Genomic DNA, 26541 nt, shown 5'->3' with positions numbered 1-26541 from the left:
ATCCTCTCCACTTCTCCACTCCCCTCCTCTGCTTCTATCTTCTCATCATCATAGGAAATCTTAACAGCCAGTGAAATCTGTCCCAAGTAAAAAGATATGTTAAGTTGGAAAAAAATCGCTGTGAATTTATTACTTTAAAAAGGGTACGTCTTCTAAAATTCACATGGAACCACAAAGACCCCAAAGAGCCAAAGCAATCCTGAGAAGGAAGAATAAAGCAGGGGGGATTATGCTCCTTGACTTCAAGCTCTACCACAAAGCCACAGGATTCAAGACAATTTGGTACTGGCACAAGAACAGGCCCACAGACCAATGGAACAGACTAGAGAGCCCAGATATAAACCCAAGCATATATGGTCAATTAATATATGATAAAGGAGCCATGGACATACAATGGGGAAATGACAGCCTCTTGAACAGCTGGTGTTGGCAAAACTGGACAGCTACATGCAAGAGAATGAAACTGGATTATTGTCTAACTCCATACACAAAATTAAATTCAAAATGGATCAAAGACCTGAAGGTAAGTCATGAAACCATAAAACTGTTAGAAAAAAATATAGGCAAAACTCTCTTGGACATAAAATGAGCGACCTCTTCATGAACATATCTCCCCGGGCAAGGGACACAAAAGCAAAAATGAACAAGTGGGACTATATCAAGCTGAAAAGCTTCTGTACAGCAGAGGACACCATCAGTAGAACAAAAGGGCATCCTACAGTATGGGAGAATATATGCATAAATGACATATCTGATAAGGGGTTGACATCCAAAATATATAAAGAGCTCATGCACCTCAACAAACAAAAAGCAAATAATCCAATTAAAAATTGGGCAGAGTATCTGAACAGGCAGTTCTCCAAAGAAGAAATTCAGAAGGCCAACAGGCAAATGGAAAGATGCTCCACATTGCTAATTTTCAGGGAAATGCAAATAAAAACCACAATGAGATATCACCTCACACCAGTTAGGATGGCCAGTATCGAAAAGACTAAGAACAACAATGCTGGTGAGGATGCAGAGAAAGGGGAACCCTCCTACACTGCTGTTGGGAATGTAAGCTAGTTCAACCATTGTGGAAAGCAGTATGGAGGTTCCTCAAAAAACTAAAAATAGAAATACCATTTGATCCAGGAATTCCATTTCTAGGAATTTACCCAAAGAATATAATTTGGATCCTTCTTCCCATTTCTCAAACCTGCTAACAACAGTGCTACCATAGGGTCTTCATCCTTGGTTCGGTCTGCCTCTCTGATGAATTCCATGTAACCCTGGACTCAAATGCTTTGGACTGGTTACTTAACTTAGACCAATGTGATGTGACTGAAAGGGTCCTTGTGACCACTGCATTTTAAAAATCCTACTTCAACTAGGTCCTCGAAATCGGATGGCTTTGGGGGAAATTACTCTGTACCATGGATCTCAATTTCTCCCTTTGATTCTCCAGTGAGTTTTCAATAAGCTGCTCCAGATGTATCCTTCCATGCGACTGCATTGTAGGGTGAGCTGTGGGGAGGGTAAATATGACCTAGAGTTCGGTGGACTGTCAGGGAATACTTGTTCATCCTTGATTCCCACAGCAAACTGGTATTTCATCTTAACTGATGAAAACAGATTTTAAAGCCTGAAATAGAAACTTCCACAGGGTATGTTCTTATTAACATGGGATTGATTTGAGGGGAACGGGAAATGTGGAAAAGAGAAAAAAAAGTCACAGTTTAGATTTTAAAAATTGAATCTACATACATTGCAAGAACTATTAAGAAATGGGTTATTTATTTTCTTTATGGAACTGCAGTGACAACCTGTTGCCATCTCTACAAAATGAAAGACTGCATTTAAATTTTTTATTTTGTTTGGATTGTTTAAGTGATAATATTTGGCTAGCTAGAACAGTTTCAGGAAAACTCAAATCACTATAAAAATAAGCAGTAGCTTTTAGGGTGCTTCATATGAGCTTTCAGGGGCACAGCCAACCTAGCATCTTTGGGCTTAGACATTGTAAGTAGCTCTAACACATGGAATCGGACTCTTTTCTTTCCTAGGATGATTCTGAGATGCCATTTACTGAGGATGATTATCGAAGACGAAGGCACCATCCTAATTTTCTGGACCACATAAATGCTGAAAAAATGGTTCTCAAATTTGGAAAAAATGTAAGTGTGGAGTAGTGAAGCAATTAGGGTAAGAAAGTTCTTTTTGAGGCAGCATGCAATGTGTTTGGCTTTATGTACATCATCTCAACTTATTAAACATCTCTGTGTTCTGTTTCCTTGTCTGCACACCCACAGATCTCTGAGCTTCAGACTTGCCCCAAGATGCGCTGTCCTTAGGTCCTGGCCCAACTTCTGGTCCAGCCCCCAAGTCGAAAGCCTCCTCGTATAGGGTTCCCAGCAGAGCTCCAGCCTTCACCCACTCAGGTGTGGGGTTTGTGGGTCCAGAGTCGCTTGGCCCAGAAGAGTCGAATAACTCAGAGACAGAATGAGGAGGAGGGAAATTGCATTTCCCCCTTTTCCAGAACCTATCTCGTTTGTTTCTTACAACTCTGAAAAGTGCATGTTAACCTCATCTTACAAACAAGGAGATAGAGCCTTCCAGAATTAAGTAACTTGCTTGAGGTTGAATAATGGATTTACTGAGCACTGTCCTCAGTACCTCTAGGCTTTTCTAATGTACTTCTTACACCACCAATATTGTAGTAGGTAATTATCCCCGTTTCAGATGTGGACACTATGGGAAAGAGGTGTCAAGTGGTGGAGCTGTGATTCAGACCTAGATCCATCAGACACCAAAGCCTGTCAATTTTGTTTTTATTTTTCCTGACTCCAAAACTCCATCATTCAATAGAGTTAATCTTGACACATCTATGGTCTCCAATTATTCAGACATACCTATAGCTGAGAAATTCATGTAAACAAGTAATAGCTTTCTAGCCTTCTGTTGCAGGAAAATGTATTTTACAGTAAAATTATTTTTTTCTCTCATCTTTCATCAAGATAGGTGACAGGAATGCCCTGGTAATGAATAAGTGGTAACAGCTAAAAATTATTGAGGGCTTGTACCCTATGTGCCAGGCACTGTGCTAAATGTTTTACTTACGGTCTCTCATCTAATCCTTGTGTATCTTATACATAATCTTTAAACTCTGAATTATGTGTTATTATCATCATCCTCACATAACTTGTAGAAAACCCCCAAGCCTCCAAAGTTTCCATCCACTACATTTTTCCCATTATCTGACCTGCAATAATGGTACAGATATAATAGTTCTAAGATGACACCCAGTGGTCTTAGAGGATATTACAATAGGAACTTTGTCCCCAAGTCCTGTGTTACTAAAAAAAAAAAAAAAAGTTTGATTTTGACAATACAGACACTGAGCACAAAATATTTGAAGGAAACAACATGGGATTAGGAATTCTAGCCCTTTTTCTACCCAGTAATTAATGACCTTAGCCAAGTTATTAAACTTGTGTGGCTAAAATCAATGAAATAAAGGGGCTAGACAGTCTAAATTTCTTCCAGTTCCAAACCATATAACTATACTATTTTATTAAACTTTGAACTTTGCCCCATAGAAAATCCATGATTTAAAAAAAAAAATCATTTTGTCTGATTCACTGGCTGAGAACTCATGATCACACACACAAACACAATTGATGTGAAAGATAGTCTAAAATGGAGAAATAATATCATCTTAATATCTTTAGTATAAAAACATTAAATTTGTCCCACGCTCTAAATGGTAGAATCAAAATTTCATTTTAAAAACCTATTCTTTTTTACCCCCAGCTTTTTAAATCACTCTTACCTGAACAATTTATGAAGACAAGGTTGATCTGGCCAACTTGGTTATCTCAATGACCCTTTTTGACCCTAGTGTTTTTCATCAGGTAAATAGGAACTTGGAAGTAATCATTTAACTCATTCATTTAATGCCTGTTCAGATCCTACTATGTACCAGGCACTGTGGCCAAAAGCTGGCCTCAAAGCCATCCGCAAAACAGATGTGGTCTCTACATTCCTGGGCTCGTTGTCCTGCACTCACCTACTATTAGCGCATTTGCAGCAATCACACGTATATTTATGCACTATTTTACAAACACAGGGAGGTAGTCTTATTTAATATTTTTAGGCAAAGGGGAGCCCTAATAATTAGGCAAGTTGCTTAGAGAGTTCTGAGTTGCCTGACATCAAACATGGCTTTAACTGGGTGCTTCCACCTTTAAACGAGCCACACTGATTACTTGGAATATTTTCAAATACCGTATTTTAAATACAATTATAGTGAATTTAATATTTTTGAATTAACTAGAATTGCCCATTTTGCAAAAGCCAGTTAAATCATTAAGTGGTCCCTGAGCACCTACTGTGTGTGCAGTCCCTGAAAAAAACATGTCCCAAATCTCAATGGCAATTTATGAAATTAACTATAATAATTACCCCACCAGCTTTTGATGCTTATATTCTCTGGCCAACCCAAGTTGCTCATTATAATTTTTTCTATTTAAAAAAGTTTCTGGACTTCCTTTAATAATGTCATATTTGAGATTTTTGCAGCTTAATTTGAGTTTAAAAATGAGATTGGCCTATAATCTCTCTTTGTCATACTGTCTTTTTCTGGGTTTACTGTCATGGTTCTACTATGCTCATACACGTGACTGGGAACTAAGTCTTCTATTCTCTTTGATCTGTGTGAAACTGGGCTTTTAAAAATCTCTATTTGTATTAGGCCCCCTTTTCAGGACTAGTAATAAGTGTGAGGGAACATAAATGTTTTCCCACTCCTGATACTAAGATTATTAATTTCAGTCTTTTTTCTAACACAAGCACTTAATGCCATAAATATGCCACCAAATATAGTTTTGGCTGCATCCCACTAGTTTTGAAGTGCCCTGAATATTATTTTCTACAAATTTGCTAAAATCTATTGTTTTGTTTTTGGTCTGTGAGTTACTGAGAAGTGATTTTAAATTTCCAGATATACAAGGAGTTGTTTATCTTTTTGTTGTTCATTTGTAATTTCACTGCTTTACGGTCAGAGAATGTGGTCTGTATGGTATTGATTCTATAATATTTGGTGAGATGCTTTGCTGTATAGTACATGGCTACTTTTGTGTTTTCTTAATTCCACATGGACTTGACAGACTTGTTGTAGCTCCAGGGGGAAAGGTGTTCCCTGCCCAGGGTGAGTGCCCTAGGAATCTCATAAAACCTGAAGCAGTTCAAGGGAAAAGGGCAGGTTGCAAGAGAGGCTTTTATTTCTTAAAGCTTGCTCCTGTTCACTAGCCAGGCCTCACTCTGTCCAGCCTGTATGGCCCCGGTGCAGGCTCTCCTTCCCCCGCCCACCCCTTCCAGCGGGAACTCCATAGGCTGGCCTTGGTGACTGACTGGCACCAGGCCAATTAGGTACCAGGAATGGAGGGGAGGAGAGAATGGCCATTTTTCTCACCACCCCTTGCTCTAGATTGACCATGAGTCTCATCAGTGGTAAACACCTATTGATACAAAAATAGACTAAGGCTAGGAAGAAGATTCTGGAAATTCTGCCATTTACCCACACCTGTGTTTATCTCTACTTGGGTCAAGTTTCTTAATGGTGTTTTGCAGATCTTACTAACTTGGGGTCCCCTGAATCTCTCAATTACTGAGAGGGGTATACTAAAAATCTCCCACTGTTTATCCATTTCTCCTTGAAATTATGTTAAATTTTTGGCTTATTCATCTCTAGACATGCTCTTGTAAGCCCTTCACAGTATTAGACATTGCAGGAATGGAACTATAAATCTAATTTTTTTTCTCAATAATTGCCACAAGGACAGTATCTCTAGCCAAGTCCACAGCTTTTCAGACCCTTCTCAGGTATTAATGAAGTTTTTTCTGGTTCTCACAATGGCTCAGAGAAGTGTAACACTAAAGCCATCAGTCTCACTAAATTTTAAACTCCTCCCAGCTCAGGCTGACCGGCTCAGACAAATAGAGCAGTGAGAGAGGCTAAGACATGGTCAGTTCTTTTCTCCTCCTTCCTCTGCTTTAACCAACCACCTTCTCTCTGCTCTTCTCTATTCCCTGCTCTGCCACCTGCCTGTATTTTATCATCATCATCATCATCTTGTTCTTTCCCTTTATGTTCCATTTCTTAAGTTTTTCATTATTTTATAATCTCTGCTATTTTACTGTGTGAAGGCAATGCAAATATGACTTCATTCATGGTGGATTGCTCCCTCATAGATTTTGTGATTTCCGTTTGTTAGTTAATCTTTAGTAGGTTTTTAATTATAAAAAAGCATAAAGTTTCTTTTAATTAATATAGATTTCCTTATGATTTATAAAACTCCATTTTAAACTAATCCTGTCATTTGGCATGGATTTTTTTAATAGCATCTCTTTAATTTGTTGACTTCCATTTCTTCATAGCTTATCAACACCTCTAAAAATCTCATGTAAATGAGTTCTTAGGAAGAAGTGGCTAGCATGAAAGTTTTCCGAAAGTCTGCTATAAAAGTCTCAAGTGTATTGATGAACTGAGAACCTTCAAGATTCACGGTGGTGGGTGTGAAGTGGGAATTCACACTGAGAATACACTTTACAGTTTGTAATTGGCAGGACAGTCAGCGCTGTGCTCTCAAAGCAGCACTCACCTGTTACCGTGAAGTCCCCACCCTTGCCCCAGCTGATGTCTCTTTACTGAAGCTTCAAAGGACATAGATGGTCCCTGGGGATGTTTGCATTTGCCTCTATAAAGTGCCCCAGCTGTCTCTCTACCTAAAAAGGTTTGTTATGTTAATTTGGGGGCTCTGAGATCCCTGGACTAAGCAGATGATTTTAATTTTAAAGACAAACCCTTGAGAAGTACAAGGCCGAGGTTAAAATTCTGAAGGGAGCATTCTCTCTGCTTTCTCAGACCTTGCCTGGGTTCGGTGTGTTTCCTAGTCGCTCCCTCTGCAGCAGGGTGGACTTCTTTCCAGTCCACCCTTTTGCTGTAGATGCTGCCTTTTTCACTGTGTTCCCACTCCTGGCCTCACCAGATCTAATGCTTTGTCTCCTCGATCCCTGTGGATTTGAAACCCACACTCTAGATTAAAAGACTCACTAGTGGCTGCTCTGCTAGCTCTCACCACTCGTTTCACTTCTCTGATTTTGCCCCTAGGAAAATCTCATATTTTCTTGATAATTCTGCCATACGTAAAAGGGAAGTAGTGGCATTTTGTTTGGCATCTCTAGGTGTTTTTAACAGGAGAAATTTTATATTTTTTCATGCACTGTATTACCTGGAGCAGAAGAGGTGTGCTCCAGTGTGTGCATGTTTGTGTGTGTGTGGAGGGTTCCCACACCACCAAGCAATTCCCAGGCACCAGCTGGGTGCCCTACAATTCCACTCAATTCTGACACTGTTTACCCGGTGATAGCATCAAATCCCACAGGTTAAGGGGTGAGTCTTTCAAGACTAACCCCCACTTCAGATGCCAGTTGCCAGCCCAGGTTGTTACCTGTGCTTCAGATTAACCCATATAAATTGGAGGTTCCAACGACCCTCACCTTAGGGTCAGTTGATTTGCTAGAGCAGCTCACAGAACTCAGGGAAATATTTTATTTAGTGGATTACCAGTTTATAATAAAAGAGTATGACTCAGGAATAGCCAGATGGATGAGATGCATAGGGCAAGGTATGCAGAAAGGGTGTGGAGCTTCCATGCTCTCTCCAAGCATGGTACTCTTCCCAGACCTCCACATGTTCACCAACCTGGAAGTTTGCTGAACCAGCTCCTTTGGAGATTTTATGAAGGCTCAGGCTCATTATATAGGCATGATTGATTAAGTCATTGACGACTGATGACTGAATTCAATCTCCGCTCCCACCTCCCCTCTCCAGAGGTAGGGGTGGAGGAGGCTGAAAGTTCCAAGCCTCTGAATCACAGGTTGACTCCTCTTGTAGTCAGTGCCCCATCCTTAGATGGGGTCCAAAAGACATCTAATTGACATAAAAAAGACACTTCTATCACTCTCGATGCATAGGAAATGCTGATGGTTTTAGGCGCCCTATGCCAGTAACAGGGTTGGAGACCAAGTAAGTGTTTCTTGATATAAATGACACCATCACACCTAAGTACCCGTATTAAGAGGACTTGCAGACCTACCAAAGCCCACAGGCTTTTCAAATCGACTTGGGAATTTTCTGTTATCACCTTACCCAGTACGGTCAGAAGCCAGGAAACCAGGTCACCTTACACTCGCCCAGCTTATCCACTGATCCAGGTGCAGAGGAATGTGAACCAATTGCAGCAATATTGTTCCTCTTCAAAAGCCTCACTCAGGGATCCCAGTTTTCTAACAACATGGGGGGGTTCCTGTCTCTACTCAGCTCACCATTCCTCCCTTCAATTTACCAGTATCTTCCGAAATCTAATCATAGTGGTGATGAGAGTGTCTCTATTAGTAATTCTACTCCTGACACCGACTCCAGTGCTGTAATTGGGTGACGGATTAGCAAGAAGCACCCAGTGACATGCAGGTATACTCACAAATCACCTTCTCTCAGGTGAGATAAATTCCCAATTTGATCAACCAAGAATAAAACACCTGATCTGAAGTGGGGCGGCCTGTGAGTCAAATGTTTAATGGAACCTAGACAGACCTCTCTTGGTCACTGCACCTTCTATATGTGGACCTCACATCAGCAATCCAGAAAAAAATTGTACCAACCACTACGCGAGTCTCAGGACTTTTAAAATTAAACATTGTCAAGCTGCGTGGTTTTTGGATTATGAGGGAGAAAGAAAAGGAATCTGTGCTCAGGTCTCCCTAAGTGCACAGAGCTCTCTGCCTTAAGCTTTTCAACATGACAGAAGCCCATTTCCCCACAGTGTAGCTGCTGGAACCACGATGACCTTTAAAAATGGTTAAATGTTGAGGCAGATTTTTCCAGGGCCTCAATCTCTCCTCTCAGCTGAAGTGAACACTCCATATCAATTAAAACCCTTGTATTAAGTCCCATTACCAAACTCCTTGCTTTTATATATATCTACCTCCCTAATAGATCATTAAAGAACATCATGAAATGTCCAAATAGTTTTTTTATTAAGGTATCATTGATATACAATCTTATGAAGTTTTCACATTAGCCACGTTGTGTTACAACATTCACCCATATTTTCAAGTCCCCTCCACATACCCCCGTGCAGTCACTGTTCATTAGCGTAGTAAGATGCTATAGAGTCTTTACTTGTCTTCTCTGTTCTGTAGTGCCTTCCCTGTGACCTACCTATACTATGTATCCTAATTATATTGCCCCTTCATTCCCTTCTCCCCCCTCCTCACCCGCCCTCCCCAACCCCTTCCCTTTGGTAACCACTAGACCCTTCTTGGAGTCTGTGACTCTGCTGCTGTTCTGTTCCTTCAGTTTTCTTATACTCCACAAATGAGGGAACTTATTTGGTACCTGTCTTTCTCCACTTGGCTTATTTCACTGAGCATAATACCTTCTAGCTCCACCCATGTTGTTGCAAATGGTAGGATTTGTTTTCTTCTTATGGCTGAATAATATTCCATTGTGTATATGCACCACATCTTCTTTATCCATTCATCTACTGATGGACACTTACGTTGCTTCCATTTCTTGGCTATTGTAAATAGTGCTGGGATAAACATAGGGGTGCATCTCTCTTTTTGAATCTGGGATCTTGTTTTCTTTGGATAAATTCCTAGTAGTGGAATTATTGGGTCAAATGGTATTTCTATTTTAGTTTTTTGAGGAACCTCCATATTGCTTTCCACAATGGTTGAACTAATTTATATTCCCACCAGCAGTGAAGGAGGGTTCCCCTTTCTCTGCATCCTTGCCACCATTGTTTCTTGTCTTTTGGATGTTGGCCATCCTATCTGGTGTGAGGTGATATCTCATTGTGGTTTTAATTTGCATTTCCCTGATAATTAGTGATGTGGAGCATCTTTTCATGTACCTGTTGGTTATCTGAATTTCTTCTTTGGGGAAATGAAAGGACTGACTTTTATATCTTCCTTTTCTCCTACATACCCTGCATAGTGCTTAGAGGTGTCAAGTCTTAACAAATAATAAATTGTGGCTTTCATTGAATTAAGAGCCCCAATTAAATTTTAACAGTAGTCAGAGGCATTCATAAATAGTGTGGTGGTTGATTCCCCTCTTTAAGAGATACTATCTCTATCCTAAAAATACCTCAGCAGCCTGAAAGAGGTGATGAGACTTCCTAACATGCTCGTTTTAACCACTAAAATAATCTGGTTCAATGTCATTAATAATATTTACACTTAGCTTTTCCCCTGTATTTTATCTAATAGGCAAAAAAATTCTCTACATACGTAGTTGCCGCTGGACTTCAGTATGGAGTGGAAGGAGGCTTCTTACATACTTTTTTTAAGGTATGACTTTTCAGTGACTATGAGGATTTTTCTTAAAGTGTTTTCCAGTAAGTTTATACAATTTGAAGATATTTTTGATTGCTTCTAGTTGTGGCTGGGCTAGTATAATAGCAGAGAATTAAAGAAAATATGGATGTAGACCATAACCACCTGTTTTTCTTTCCCATTATTAGAAAATTGTATTCACAACTCTCAGAATAATAAAGATCTCCTTTCTTTTGTATTTATTTTTTTATTGAATATCATTGATATACAATCATATTAGTTTCAAGTATACAACACAGTGGCTCACCAGTTACCCACATTATTAAGTCCTCACCCCAACTAGTGCCGTTACTATCTGTCAACAGAGGAAGATGTTACAGAATCATTGGCTATATTCTCCATGCTGCACTACTGTCCCTGTGACTAACTTATATTATGATTGAAAATTTTTGTGCCCCTTTGACCCCCTCCCCAGACACCCACCCCAATCTCTCCCCTATGGTAACCACCAGTCACTTCTCAGTGTCTCCGAGTCTATGATATTTTATTCATTGTGTGCTTTCTTTTTTTTCATGTTCTGCAAATAAGTGAAATCATATGGTATTTGTCTTTCTCCTCCTGGCTTATTTCACTTAGTATTAGAACCCTTTAGTCTATCCATGTTGTCGCAAATGAAAGGATTTCTTTCGTTTTATGGCTGAATAATATTTCATAGTGTATATGTGCAACATCATCTATATCCACTCATCTAATGATGGACATTTTGGTTGCTTCCATATCTTGGCTATTGTAAATAATGCAGCAATGAATATAGGAGTGCATATATCTTTTCAAATCAGGTATTTTGTTTCCTTTGGGTAAATTTCTAGAAGTGGAATTACTGGGTCATATGGTATTTCTATTTTTAGTTTTTTGAGGAATCTCCATATTGCTTTCCACAGTAGCTGCACCAATTTATATTCCCACCAACAGTGTAGGACGGTTCCCTTTTCTCCACATCCTTGCCAACACTTGTTAGTTCTTGTCTTTTGTATAGTGGCCATTCTAACTGGTGTGAGGTGATATCTCATTGTGGTTTTGATTTGCATTTCCCAGATGATTAGTGACGTGGAGTACCTTTTCATGTGCCTGTTGGCCATCTGAATTTCTCCTTTGGAAAAATGTCTGCTCAGGTCCTCCATTCATTTTTTAATCAGGTTGTTTTGTTCTTTTGGTGTTGGGGCATATGAGTTCTTCATATATTTTGGATGTTTACCCGTACTGGATAAACCATTTGTGAATATAATATCCTCCCATGTTGTAGGTTGCCTTTTTGTTCTGCTGATGGTGTCCTTTGCTGTACAGAAGTTTTTCAGTTTGATGTAGTCCCACTTGCTCATTTTTTATTTTGTTTTCCTTGACTGAGGAGATGTATCCGGAAAAAAATTGCTCATACTTATGTTCAAGAGATTTTTGCCTATGTTTTCTTCTAAGGAGGAGCTCCCTTCATTCATTAGACAAACATTGATCGTGGACGTACCATGTGCCGGAAGCCACTGTAGAAACTAGGATTATAGTACATCACAGAGCCCCAGCTCTTGCAGAGCTTACCTTCCAGTGGGATGGGGAAGAGGAGTGATAAATAAACAAGCTAGCCAGGAAATGTGGAGCATTTCAGATGTTGAAAAACAAAATGGAAACAACAAAGCACAGAAAGGTAGAAAGAGTGAGGGCGCCAGGGTTAGGGGTGGGAGGTTTTTTTTGTCTTATGTACAGTGACGGTGGCCGAGGAAGGTCTTTCTAATGATGTGACATTCGAGCAGTGGAAGAGCCGATGTGCTGGCTGAGGAAAGCCAGTGGGAACTGAGTGTGCAGCACTGGGGTGGAAAGGTGCAGTGCGTGTTAAGGAAGAGAGCAAAGGATAAAAGCCTGAGTAGGTTCAAGAGGGGATGGGCTGAGAGGATGTGGAAATGGTGAGGACAGAGAAATATTTGCTATAAAGTGGGACAGAGAAAGAAGGCAGGACTTAGAAGTGTAGTCAAAAGAAGGTTGGTTGGTGTGTGTTTTTTTAAGATAAAGAGACATGAGAGCTGACGAGGATAAGCTAAAGAAAGTTCATTCTCATTAGCCATCCAGCTGCTCTTTATATGCCTGCACATTGAATGTTGGCGTCTTAGTCCCCTGCCATGGGCCCTCTTGTCTTCTCCATCTACACCCATTTCCTGGCTTGGTCTGTTAACCCCCATGATTGATGCCAATGATTCTCAAACAAAAGTCTCCAGGAGGGCTTTCCCCTCGGTCCTAGCTCTGTAGATCCAGCTGCCAACTCAGCACCTCAACTTAGATGTTTCACAAATCTAAACTCTACGTACAGTGAGTGACCCCTGAATCTGCTGCTCCCCCAGCGTCCTATCTCAGAAAATTTTGGACCGCCTTCCACCCAGCCACACCAACCAGAACCTAACTCCTCCTCCTTTCCCACCTATCACAAAGGCCCCAAGAACCACAGAGCCAACCTCCTGAATATCTATCTCCCTTCTCTCCATCCGTAGATAAGGCAGGCTGGGCATATCTCATCCACACAACTGAAATGGCCTCTATCTCCCCAGTTAGACTCTTACTTCCTTAAATGGTTTCCCAAAATTCAAAATAGCTTACAAGATTCGGTAGTCTGCCCTGGTCCCACTCCACCTCTTCCACTCCTTAGAGCAATTTAAAATAATATAGTCATCTGGGAAATGCAAATCAAAACCACAATGAGATATCACCTCACACCAGTTAGAATGGCCACTATACAAAAGAGAAGAACTAACAGGTGTTAGTCAGGATGTGGAGAAAAGGGAGCCCTTCTACACTGCTGGTGGGAATAAATTGGTATATAATTTGGTTATAATTATAACCAAAATGTCCATCACTAGGTGAGTGGATAAAGAAGATGTTGTATATATACACAATATGTACAGGACAGTCAAGCAGTACCCAGAATGCCTATTTATTTACTGCAGCGCTTAATGAAGGGAAAAGACAAGGATTTGGATGCTGAAGATCTGGGTTCAAATCTAGACTCAGTGACTCATCATAAGTGTAACTGTTAGGGGAGCGTTGTGTATCTTCCTCGGTTCTTGTCCCTGCCGCCACAAAGAATTAAAGGGCAGAGACACAGTAATGAAGCAGATTAAAAGTTTTATTTAAAGTTACTTTAAAGAAAAAGTGTGGGCCACCTCAGGGAGTAGAGATACCCTGAAAGGTTTAAGTTTTACTTAAAGTGCACACTTAGAGAAAGGGGAGTGTGAGCTACCTCATAGCAGACGCGCACTGAAAGGTTGACATAAGGTTTTAAGGCTACACACTTAGAAAGTGCCGGTGATCTCAGAGAGAGGAGCTCACTGAAAGGTGTAGGGTTTTATAGGCAGTTGAAGATTTTCAGGAATGTGACAAAGGGCCAGTGCGCTCTGGTCAAATTGTCCCAGAATGTTCATCTTTGTTAAAACATTAAGTTTCTTTTTTTTTTAACTTAACACAGAACTATACTGCTTTGATTCCTTTCCAGGATGTCAACTTCTGTCTGGAAGCATCTAAGTCAAGACTGTCTGCCCTGCCTCGAATGTGAGCTGAACCCGTTTAATTAAAATGCAATCTTAGCTTTAAGATAGAATTCTTCCTGAATAAGCTGGGCCTTTTAGCAGGTGCTAAAGTAAATCTTAACAATAGTATGTTCTAATTGACACAGTGAAAACATAGGTTATGCTGAGATACTTTTCTTTATCTGAGGAGTATTCAAACTTCTAGGCCAAGTTGGTCCTGGCCTCCGAGTTTTCTATTTTTAACTGGTTAATTCTTTGAGTCCCTTCAGGTGGGCTTTATTGGCTTTATTCTCTTTCTACCCCACTCATGTATTTTCCTGCCTAACATAACTGAGACAGGGACCGTGGGTTTAGACAGAGGAGGGTGAGGGCCTCCAGAAAAAAAGCAAAGTAGATAAATCAATGTGCAAAGAAACCCCTACCAAAACTCTGTGTTAAACAATTAAGCAAAGTCAGAGTCACATTAATTATCTAAAGTGAAATATCAAACTAGGAATATAGGCATTCTTCAGTGAGATTAGTAAAACTAAGAAGCCAGGAGTAACTTGGCCTAGAATGTTTGAACATCCCCCAGATAAGAAAATATCTCAGCATAGCCCTTTCCTTCATTATGTCAATTAAATCATGTTATTGTAAGAATTACTTTAGCCTGCTAAAAGGCCCAGCTTATTTTTTTTAACTTTACCTAGATGCTGCTTTTTCCTCCTCCAGCCCTAATCAAATAATTTACAACCTGGGCAATTGATTTAGCAAGCAAGCCCAGTAATAAACAACACGGTAAAAACAGGAAGGATTCCATCTTAGAGATCAGATTGCATTTTAAAACCCAATATGTTAAAAAGTAAGTTTCTTAACATGTACTTTAACAAAAACAATCACTCAGCCCACCTTGGGAGCAGGGCAGGCAGTCTTCATTGATATGCTCCCAGACCAGGTGGCTGCTGTCCTGGAAAAGAATCAAAGCAGTGAATTTCTTCTGTTAGGCTAACTTTGCAGAATAACCCAGAGGACTGATAAAAAACTTAGTGTCTCTTCAAAGATAAACATTTTGGGACCATTTGGCAAGCCTGCATCCCAAGCCCTTTGTCTCTCCACAGCCCCTAGACAAGCACCACCCTGGACTTTCTTGTCCCCTCCCGGCGTGAGCCAGGAGCTCTGTCCTCTTACTTTATCTCTAAATAAAAACCTCTAACTTGTCTTCTACTTGGAGTGTTTGAGAAGTTCATTCTTCAACTCCATAATCAAGAGCCCTGGCATCATAACCCCTCTGCAGGATGTTTTATCTACTAAGAATTTTATCTATGAATAATGATAATTACCCCCAGCCAGTGGGGATAATTAAAAATTTTAATTCTTTTTGTGACAATTGAAGACATCATGCATTTGAAAGTGTTTTCTTTCTATGTAGATAATACGCAGATGACTTCTAAAGATAGCAGATGAGGTTATGGATTTCTTGAAAAGTACTACAACCCTGAGGTTATGGTTTATTTCTCTTAATAGTATTTAATCGGCAACTAAAAGTCATTACAACTGATTCACAAAACATCTCCTGAGATGGTGACTTCATCAGATAGATCCTGCGGATGCCTCTGACCACAGCTCCAATGTGAGCTCTGATAGTCACACACATTTAAGGGAGGGGAAATGAGTTTTGCTTTCCTTTCTTTCAGACAGCTTGGTTGGGTGATGCCCCTGCCTTACTGGTCTTTGGAGATGGAACAAATGTAGTTCCAGCAATTCATGTACTTGACCTAGCAGGGTAAGTATTCTCCAAGAGACAGGACTTCCCTAGAATCAACTGACTAATGTGTTTGTTTATAAGTGAACATTTATTGAGCACTTGTCAAGTGCTAAGGCCCTTATGTAAATCACTGTATGTATTCTTCCCAAAAACCTTATGAAGAAGGTACTGGTATTATCTCCATTTTGCACCCTCGAGAAGTTCCACACTTCCGATGACAAATTCAAGTTCCCCTTTTAGAAATTTTACCAGCACAATAGCATGGCTTCAATTTTGAGAAAGAAAGAACTTTTGATGTGCATTCTGGGGACCTAGTTTCTCATTCCTTTGTCCCCGATGAGACTAATATGTCTAGCCCACCAACTGTAATTCCAGAAATCAAATAGCAAACCCTAAACCTGAAACATTTTTTGACAATTGTAGGTGCTGGGGAGGAAAAATTTCCTCTACCCCACGAGGTTCTTGCAGCTGGTCTAAGAATCAAATTGACAGGAGGCAGATTAACAGGAGAAAAAAACAAAGCCTCATTGCATACATACAGAGAATCCATAGACAGGTTCCATAGTCAGTCAGGGACAATGAGGTATATATGTCATCCTGAACCAAGGAGAGGTGGGTAGGGGTCTGAGACTTCAAAGGAAAAGGGAAGCAATTCACAGGAATCTGAAAGAGTAAATGTCTGGTAAGCAGTGTTTGCTGGGCCCCAGAGAAACAATGGGGCACAGAGAGGAATTTTAACAGACTCTGCTGCATCCCTCCCTGTCTTTAGGGCCTTGATGGTTTTCAGCTCAAAATAATCTGCATGTCACAGTGGTACATCTTGGGGTGGCCAGCTCTTGGCTTTTACGTAAGTCTGGGGGCCAAGGGCAATCTGCCCCAGAATGTGCCACTCACTCTGGCATATTGATTGTTTTGAATGAAAGTTATTTAAGAATCAGTGGTTCAAGAACACTGTGACCGCCCCCACACCCCCACCCCACCGTCTCCAGAAAGCAGGAAGCAAATCTCCCGTGGCACAGGTGCCCTCCCATCACCATAGATGGGATACAGGGCCTGAGGGATACATACACAAAACCTTTTTATTTTCACTAGCTTACAACCCCAGCCCCAATTCTTGTAGGAATTCCTTACTAATTGAAGCTCGCAAACCTAAATTTTCTTTGTTCTGTCAATTCCTCACAGAATTAAGTCTTTGTCTAAAAAGAATAAAAACTGCCTTGGTCATTTCTTGAGGTCTCAATTTTATTACTGGGCCTCTGTTGCACACAAAATTAAACTTTGGGTTTTTTTCTCCTGATAATCTGTCTTATGTCAATTTTGTTAGACCAGTAGAAGAACCCTGAAGAGTAGAGGAAAATTTTTCCTTCCCAACCTAGGTAAAGGGAACATGCTCCTCGCACTCACAGAGCATCCCAGTGCTGCAGTCCAGACGGGTCAGAAGCCCCTTCTTCTTTGCAGATCTTAACACTAGGTCCGAGATGGTTCACTCTATTTCTGGTTCACCCTTTATACATTTTAGCCTCAGGAGCTTTATCACCCTGTAGCGCCCCACCAGGAGGGGGCAGTGTCAGCACTATAAATCGAGATGAATCTCAGGTTATCATTTTTCCCTAAGATTTCCTCTGGAGTCCAGTGCCTACTAATAAATTTGTCACAATCCCAGGTGGTTTTACAGATTTACTGGGAAACAATGAAACTTGAACTTCAGGCCCCCTGTCCCCTGCAGGGGTCTCTTGCAAGGCCCTAAATTTTAATTATTTTTCTTAAAGATGGATCTCCTAAATTGTGTAAGCCTCAGACTCCATTGAAAACCTAGATCTACTCCAGCCAGCATTTACACAGGACATGAAGGGGCTGAAAACATACCTTTCCTTTCTGCAGAGATTTTACATTATTACATTATCAGGTTTTAAAGATGTGAAATAACCTTTACACGATGAAAACAAAATACTTTGCATTAACTTTCAAAATCTTACTTCTAAACAGATAGTCCAGTGAGTGAAATTATTCTGATGACAGAAGGATTTGGGGCCCCTTGGAGTACCATTTTTCTCTGTAGGTTTCTTTGAAGGTTGGCAAGTATTTACCAAAGAGGCTAAAAGATGAAGTATTCTGAGAAACTAAAATAACATAAATGGGAAATGGACGTTTAGATGTGCCCATTGTTTTATTTTCACTGGACTGAAAAGGAAGCTGAAATGGAGGTAGAATGAAAAGTCCCCCCCTTAGACTTCTATTCACTATTGTTTCTCTCTGGAATTCTTTCTTTCGTATTCAAATCCCTGTTCCGCCTCTCACATGCTGTGAGTTTGGGAAACTGATTTTAACCTATCTGATTTTTTCATTGGTAAGATGGGAAAACTAATAGTATCCACCTGATAGGATTGTGAGACCTCAGAGGGCTACCACCTAGAAAGCACATAGCACAGTCCTGACCCAGAGGCAGGCACTCAGAACCGTTGGCGACCCAGGGCAGGAAATCTCGGACCGAGTCCCTGCTCGGCTCCTTAGCGCTGTGTGACTCCCGTAGAGGAGCCACAGCGTCCTTGAACCTGTGTCTTGCTTGGTGAAACAGTCTTCCAACAGCACTGCTAAGAAATTCAAATAGCCTGTTACTGGTTGCAGCGGGGTTCCGAACCCAGGTTCGGCTACTCATCTTCGGAAAAGCCAACACTTGAGAGGCAAGTGTTGGTGAACAAGAAAGGTTGCTTTATTCGGGAAGCCGGCAACCTGGGAAGGTGGTGGAGAGAAGATGGTGGACGGGCATCCCAAGACCATCTCCCAGGAGCCGTTCAGCGTGAGATTGTTTTAAAGGGGACTGACTGTCAAGGAGACAGGAGGGGCTACAAGCAGAATCAAGGTTAATACCTGGAGGGCAGACTTGCAGGCACGGGCACCGAGGAGGCAGGCGGTGTGCTGCAGAAGTGCCTTGAGAATGGAATGCCCTTATTTGTGGTGGTAGGGGCTTAAGGGAGTGGTCCATGCAAAATTCCTAAAGCTCAGAAAGGTCTGGTTAGAGGGCAACATGGAGGGAACTTCTTAGCTTGTTTCAAAATGGAGTGAGTTGGGGTTTGTTAGAGCTCTCACAAGCCACTGGGTGGAGAGAGTTCATGGGTGAAGCCCTTTTGGGGCTCAGGTCCTCTTGGCAGTGTGTTAGATGAATCTGGGACCAGATGGATCTGCCTTCAAATCCTGGCTCTTCTACTGTCAGCCTGAGACATGTCACTTCACTCTTCACCAGCTTTCTCATCTGTAGAATATGGATCATCATCCCAATGCTGACCTTGCTGTCAATGAAATGGGATGCTTACTAATGCACCGGTCACGGTGCGGCCCAAGGGGTGGTAGTCAGGGAACTCTACTGCATCCCTTTCGCTGTGTCCCTTGGTGATGATTTTCCCTGTTGGCCTGCAGAGTGATACAAAACATAATAGACCACATGCCGAAGCATCGTTACCTGGTAGCCGTGGATGACTCTGCTCATACCCTGGAAGACTTAGTCAAGGTAGGACTGTCCATCCCACAGTGGGTGCCATTTCTTAAACTGCTCTACTCACTGAGGTACAGCTATGGAATCAGGTGTGCTAACAGAACTGGAGACTCCTAAAATAGAATAGCCATGAAACCAAGCTCACTGCATTTGCAGTGTGGGTTTTGGGAAATTACAACCAAAATGGCCTTTCTTCAGTAGCACATGAAGGGGAGCAGGAAAGGCCATGTAGGGCCCAAGGCCTACACAAATTACACACCAGGACAATAAAACGTGTCTGTGGGCGCTTCCCCCAAAATACTGATGTTGTCGAGCAATCCAATGTGGGGAGATTTCCCTGAGAGCTTGGTGATGATGCCGGGGTTCTTGTTTGCAGAGCTGAAGAATGAACTTAACAAACACCCAAGGTAGGAGAGCCGGGGAGAGGCTTTTATTGAGAGAGACAGTGAGAGGACAGAGCTCCTGGTTCATGCTGGGAGGGGACAAGAGAGTCCAGGGTGGGGCCTTGTCTAGGGGTTTTATAGGCAGTTGAGGATTTTAGGGAACCGGACAAAAGTCTTAGAGGTGTAGACTTGTTAAGTGGTCCCTGAATATTAAAAATTAACACAAGAACTTTACTGCTCTGATTTCTCCCTGGGATACCTGCATGTTGGTCTGGGAGCAATATCAAACAAAGCCACCTGCCCAGCCCTCAAGGTGGGCTGAGTTATTGTCTATTTGCTAAAAAGTAAGTTAAGAATCTTACTTCCCAGCTTCCTGGGTGTTAAAATGCAATCTTATCTTTGAGGTGGAATCCTTCCTGCCTTTTACTATGTTGTTTACGGCTGGGCCTGCAGGCTAAATTAGTAACCCAGTTTGCAAAATCACCTCATCAGATCTGGAGGAGGAAAGACAGCACATAGGCCTGGGCCTTTTAGCATGCTAAAGTGAATCTTACACATGATTACAAATGATAAAAACACGTGTTACTCTTTTTTATCTGGGGAATATTAACTGATCTTACTGAAGAGTGACTCTAGAGCTTAATGTTTAACACAGAGTTTTGGTAGGGGGTTTCCTTGCATGTAGTCACATTGCTCCAACTGTAAGTATCCTGCCTTGCTTTTTCCAGAGGCCCTCACCCTACTCTGACTACACCCATGGTCTCTGTCTCAGTGAGACCTTAACCCAGGAGAGGGTTCTTAACTCTGATCAAGAAAGAATTCATGAACAGATCAGAGGAGTGTAGGTAAGGAAGGAATTCATTAAAGCAAGAGTAGCAGTGAGTGGCGGCAGCCATGCAGACAGTAGAAAGCAAGGGAGAACAGAGGGAAGGAAGGGAAGTTCACTGAAGTCTTGCTCTGTGTAGGGAAATCACTTGCCAACTCCTGAAGCCAGGGTCACCTGGTGTCCGGTGTCTGCTTGAATGTGTGGTGTAGGAACTAAGCTCTTATCACCCCAGGATTTGGGGAAGTCACAGAGCGCTGGATGGAGTGAGATTATTTTCTGAGAACTTCCCCAAAGCAAGGAAAGGAGATTTTAGGGCAGGCTATTAAAGAGCATGGTAATACAGCTGCAGTCCCATCTGGGTGATCCAGGCAGCAGGACCTTGCAAGCCCCAATCAAAGATCTCAGTAGCCCTTCCCTACTTGTCTGAAGTAGAACAAAGTGAGTGAAGACTTGTGCTTAAGTCTAGAAAATTGAATGAAGTAGTGGAGTAACAAAGACACTTACTGCTGGGAAAGGGGTCTCTTATTAACCTGGAAGGCTTGAAAGAGTGTGGAGACAAAATGCGGTAAGTTGAGCAGCAAGTAGCTTTATTTAGGCAAAATACACATTCAAGGAAAGGGGAGTGTGGGCAGCCTCAGAGGAGAGGTATGCTTAAAGGCTTAGGATTTGTGGAGTTTTTTGTTGTTGATCAAATTTCTTTTTTTTTAATTGAAGTTTCATTGATATACATCTTATATTGGTTTCAAGTACACAACACAGTGGTTCAACAGTTACCCATGTTGTTAAATCCTCACCCCACTAGTGCAGTTACTTTCTGTCAACATAGAAAGATGTTATAGAATTACTGGCTTTATTCTTTATGCTGCACTACCATCCCCATGACCAATTCATATCATGATTGAGATTTCTGTTCCCCCTCTAACTCACCCGCCATCCACCCATCCAAACCCCTCTGCATGGTAACCACCAATCACTTCTCAGTTTGTCCAGACTACTGCTATTTTGTTCATTTGTTTTGTTTTTATATTCCACAAATAAGTGGAATCATATGGTATTTGTCTTTCTCTACCTGGTCTATTTCACTTAGTGTAATACCATCCATGTTGTCGCAAATGAAAAGATTTCTTTCTTTTTTATGACTGAATAAGATTCCATTGTATATGTTAACCACTTCTTTGTTATCCATTCATCTAGTGATGGGCACTTTGGTTGCCTCTGTATCTTGGCTTTGTAAATAATGTGGCAGTAAACATACGAGTGCATATAGTTTTTCAAATAAGGGATTTTGTTTCCTTTGGGTAAATTCCTAGAAGTAGAATTATGGTGTCATATGGTATTTCTATTTTTAGTTTTTTGAGGAAACTCCATAACTGCTTTCCCCAGTAGCTGCACCAATTGGCATTCCCAACAGTGTAGGAGGGCTCCCTTTTCTCCACATCCTCCCCAACACTTGTTAGTTCTTGTCTTTGGATAATGGCCATTCTAACTGGTGTGAGGTGATATCTCACTATGGTTTTGATTTGTATTTCCTGGATGATTAGTGATGTGGAGTATCTTTTCATGTGCCTGTTGGCCATCTGTATTTCTTCTTTGGAAAAACATCTTCTTAGGTCTTCTGCCCATTCTTAAATTGGGTTATTTGTTTTTTGGGTGTTGAGGCATATGAGTTCTTTATGTATTTTGGATGTTGACCCTTATTGGATAAATTGTTTGTGAATATATTCCCCCATACCGTATGTTGCCTTTTTGTTCTGCTGATGTGTCCTTTGCTGTACAGAAACTTTTTAGTTTGATGTAGTCCCATTTGCTCATTTTTTATTTTGTTTCCCTTGCTTGAGATGTATCCAGGAAGAAATTGTTCATGCTTTTATGTTCAAGAGATTCTTGCCTGTTTTCTTCTAAGTTTTATCATTTCATGTCTTACATTTAGGTCTTTGATCATTTCAAGTTTATTTTTGTGTATGGAGTTAGATAATAATCCATTTTCATTCTCTTGCAAGTAGCTGTTCAGTTTTTCCATCACCAGTTAACTGAAAAGACTGTCTTTTCTCCATTGTATATTCATGGCTCCTTTATCATGTATTAATTGACCTTTTGTGTGTGGGTTTATATAAGGGCTCTCTATGCTGTTCCATTGATTTATGGGTCTGTTCTTGTGCCAGTACCATACTGTTTTGATTGCTGTAGCTTTGTAGAAGAACTTGAAGCCAGGGAGCATAATACCCCCAGCATTGTTGTTCTTTCTCAGGATTGCTTTGGCTATTTGGGGCCTTCTGTGGTTCCATATGAATTTTAGGATTATCTTCTGTAGTTCACTGAAAAATGCCATTGGTATTTTGATAGGGATTACATTAAATCTGTAAATTGCTTTGGGCAGAGGCCATTTGACAGTACTAATTCTTCCTATCCATGAGCATGGGATAGATTTTCATTTACTTGTGTCTTTAATTTATCTCATGAATGTCTTATAGTTTTCAGAGTGCAGGGTTTTCACCTCATTGGTTAAGTTTATTCCTAGGTATTTTATTCCTTTTGATGCAATTGTAAATGGAACTGTTTTCCTGATTTGTCTTTCTACTAGTTTGTTGTTAGTATGTAGGAATCCAACAGATTTCTATGTATTAATTTTGTATCCTGCAATTTTGCTGAATCTAGTTATTCTAATAATTTTTTGGTGGAGTTTTTAGGGTCTTCTATATATATCATGTCATCTGCAAATAGGACAGTTTAATTTATTTACCAATTTGGATGCCTTTTATCTCTTTATCTTGTCTGATTGCCATGGCTAGGACCTTACTTTGTTGAACAAAAGTGGTGAGAGTGGACATTCTTGTCTTGTTCCCTTTCTTAGAAGAAAAACTTTCAGTTTCAGTTTTTACCATTCAATATGATCTTAGAAGTGTCCTTGTCATATGTGGCCTAGGTATGTACCCTCTATACTCATTTTGTTGAGAATTTTTATCATGAATCGATGTTGAATTTTGTCAAATGCTTTTTCAGCATCTATTGAGATGATCATATAGTTTTTATCTTTCTTTTTGTTAATATGGTGTATGATGTTGATTCATTTACAAATATTGTACCATCCTTGCATCCCTGGAATAAATCCCCCTTGTTCATGATGGATGCTCTTTTTTATGTATTTTTGAATTCAGTTTGCTAATATTTTGTTGAGGATTTTTGCATCTATGTTCACCAGGGGTATTGGTCTAAAATTTTCTTTTTTTGTAGTGTTTTTGTCTGGTTTTGGTGTTAGAGTGATGCTGGCCTCATAGAATGAGGTATTCCCTCCTCTTCTATTCTTTGGAATATTTTAAGAAGGATGGGTATTAACTCTTCTTTAAATGTTTGGTAGGATTCAGTTGTGAAGCCATCTGGTCCTGGACTTTTGTTTGGAGTTTTTTGATTACCAATTCATTTTCATTACTGGTAATTGGTCTATTCTGATTTTCTGTTTCTTCCTGGGTCAGTCTTGGAAGTTCATTTATTTTTAGGAATTTTTCTAATTGTTCTAGGTTGTCCAACTTGTTGGCATATAATTTTTCATAGAATTCTCTAATAATTCTTTGTATTTCTGTGGTTTCTTTTGTGACTATTCCTTTTTCATTTCTGATTTTGTTTATTTGTGTGCTCTCTTCTTGGTAAGTCTGGCTACATTTGTCTATTTTGTTTTCATCTCAAAGAACCTGTTCTTGGTTTCTTTGATTTTTTTCCTATTCTTTTATTTTTCTCTATTTCATTTATTTCTGTTCTGATCTTTATGTCTTTCCTTTTACTATCTTTGAATTTCATTTTTTTCTTCCTTTTCTAGTTTCCTTAATTGTGAGTTTAGACTGTTTATTTGGGATTGTTCTTGTCTCTTGAGGTAGGCCTGTACTGATAGGTACTTTCCTCTTAGAAATGCTTTTGTAGCATCCCACAGATTTTGAGCTGTTGTGTTTTGGCTTTTATTTGTCTCCATATATTGCTTGATTTCTGTTTTGATTTGTTCATTGATCCATTGATTATTTAGAAGCATATTCTTTAGCCTCCATGTGTTTGTGGGCTTTTTTGTTTTCTTCATGTAATTTATTTCTAGTTTCATACCATTGTGGTCTGAGAAGTTGCTCAATACAATTTCAGTCCTTTTCATAGTGAGGCTTTTTTTGTGGCCTAGTATGTGATCTGTTCTGGAGAACATTTAATCTACACTTGAGAAAAATGAGTATCCTGCTGCTTTGGGGTGGAATGTTCTGTAGATCTGTAGATATCTGTTAAGTCTATCTGATCTAATATGTTGCTCAGTGCCTCTGTTTCCTTATTTATTTTCTGTCTGGTTGATCTGTCTATTGATGTAAGTTATCTGTTAAAGTCTTCTAAAATGAATATGTTGAATCCATTTCCCCCTTAAATTCTACTAGTATTTGTTTTACATATTTTGGTGCTCCTATGTTGGGTGCATAGATACTATGGTTATATCCTTTAGTTGGATGTCATTTTTATCATTTGTAATGTTCTTTTTTGTTTCTTGTTACTTTCTCTGTTTTGAAGTTGATTTTGTCTGATATAATTACTGCTACTCCTGCCTTTTTTCTCCCTGTGATTTGCACAAAGCATTTTTTTACATCCCTTCACCTTCAGTCTGTATGTTTTTCAGTTTGAAATGAATCTCTCGTAGGCAGTATATAGATGGTCTTGTTTCTTTATCCATTCTGCGACCCTATGTCTTTTGATTTGTGTATTCAGTCCATTTACATTTAAGGTAATTATTGACAGGTTTGTACTTGCTGCCATCTTATTAAATTGTTTTCCCAGTTCTTCTCTGTTCCTTTCTTCCTCTCATACACTCTTCTGCTGTTATTTGATGGTTTTCTTTAGTGTTGCAATGAGATTTCTCTTTTTTAATTTTTTGTGTATCTATGATACACTTTAGGTTTGCGGTTACCATAAGGTTCATGGAGAGCTTCTAACTATATAACAGTCTGTATTAAGTTGATGATGTTCTGTCTCAAATATGGTCTAAAAGTACTTCTTTTTCATTATTCTTCCTGCTCCACACTTTATGTATTAGATGTCACAATCTGCATATTTTTTGTATCCCTTGCCTGATTTTGTGTATAGTTGGTTTTACTACTTTATTTTGTTTTGTTTTAAATTCTTACTTGCTTGGTATGTAATTGGTCTACTGCATTCACTATGGGTTTGTTTTCACTGGTGAGAACTAGTCTTAAGAACATCTATCTACAGAACCTCTTTTAAGATATATAATGCCAGTTTAGTGGTTGTAAATTCCTTCAGCCTTAATTTAGCTGGGACATCTTTAATTTCTCCTTCAAATTTGAATGATAATCTTGCTGGATATATAATTCTTGACTGCAGGTTCTCCTGTTTGAATACATTAAATATTTCATGTCACTCCCTTCTGGCCTGTAACGTTTCTGCTGATAGCCTGATGGAGTTTCCCTTATAAGTAATCTTTTTTTCTCTCTGGCTGCTTTCAGTACCCTCTCCTTATCCTTAATCTTTCTCATTTTAATTTTTATATGTCTTGGTGTTGTCTTCCTGACGTTGCTTTTGCTAGGGGCTTTCTGCACTTCCAGACCTGAGTGTCTGTTTCCTTCCCCAGATTGGGGAAGTTTTCATCAATTATTTCTTCAAAGAGACTTTCTACCCCCTTTTCTCTCTCTTCTCCTTTTGATATCCCTATTACGTGAACACTGTGTCATTTGGAGTTGTCACACAGCTCTCTTAGCTTCCTTTGTTTCTAGAGATTCATTTTTCTCTGTTCCTCGGCTTCATTGTTTCCCTGTTCTCTGATGTCCATCTCACTGGTTGTCTACTCTACTGACAGCAATATATGATTCATTCCTTCCATTTTATATTTCATTTCAGTTACTGTGTTCTTCAGGTCTAAATGGTTCTTTTTCAACTATTTTTATCTCTTTGTTGAAGGCCTCCCTGAGATTGTCGATACTTTTCTGAAGATCGGTGAGCATATTTATGACTGTTACTTAAAAATCTTTATCCAGAAGATTGGTGATCTCCATTTACTTTCTGGTGTCTTATTGTGTAGTTCTGTTTTGAACATATCTGCCTTCTCATTTTGTCAGGGTTTCTATGTTGTGTCCTTTGTATTGGATGGATCTACTTTGCTTCCTGGTCTAGAGAGTAAT

General features: G+C 40.0%; 1 protein-coding gene across 2 annotated transcripts in view; it reads left to right on the top strand.

Annotated features, from left to right (window-relative positions):
* AK7 (adenylate kinase 7) overlaps positions 1–26541 on the top strand; it is a 68973-nt gene that overhangs the window by 18969 nt on the left and 23463 nt on the right. For both annotated transcript variants that reach the window (XM_017662860.3, XM_017662859.3), the window contains exons 5-8: positions 2046–2156; positions 10318–10398; positions 15620–15708; positions 19105–19195. In XM_017662860.3, coding sequence (XP_017518349.3) covers positions 2046–2156; positions 10318–10398; positions 15620–15708; positions 19105–19195 — 372 coding nt within the window. The remainder of the gene's footprint in view (positions 1–2045; positions 2157–10317; positions 10399–15619; positions 15709–19104; positions 19196–26541) is intronic.

Source organism: Manis javanica, chromosome 8 (genome assembly GCF_040802235.1).
Source record: "Manis javanica isolate MJ-LG chromosome 8, MJ_LKY, whole genome shotgun sequence".
In the NCBI taxonomy this organism is placed as follows: domain Eukaryota; kingdom Metazoa; phylum Chordata; class Mammalia; order Pholidota; family Manidae; genus Manis; species Manis javanica.
The sequence above is the reverse complement of the archived record's forward strand: the minus strand, read 5'-3'. Positions and strand labels throughout refer to the sequence as shown.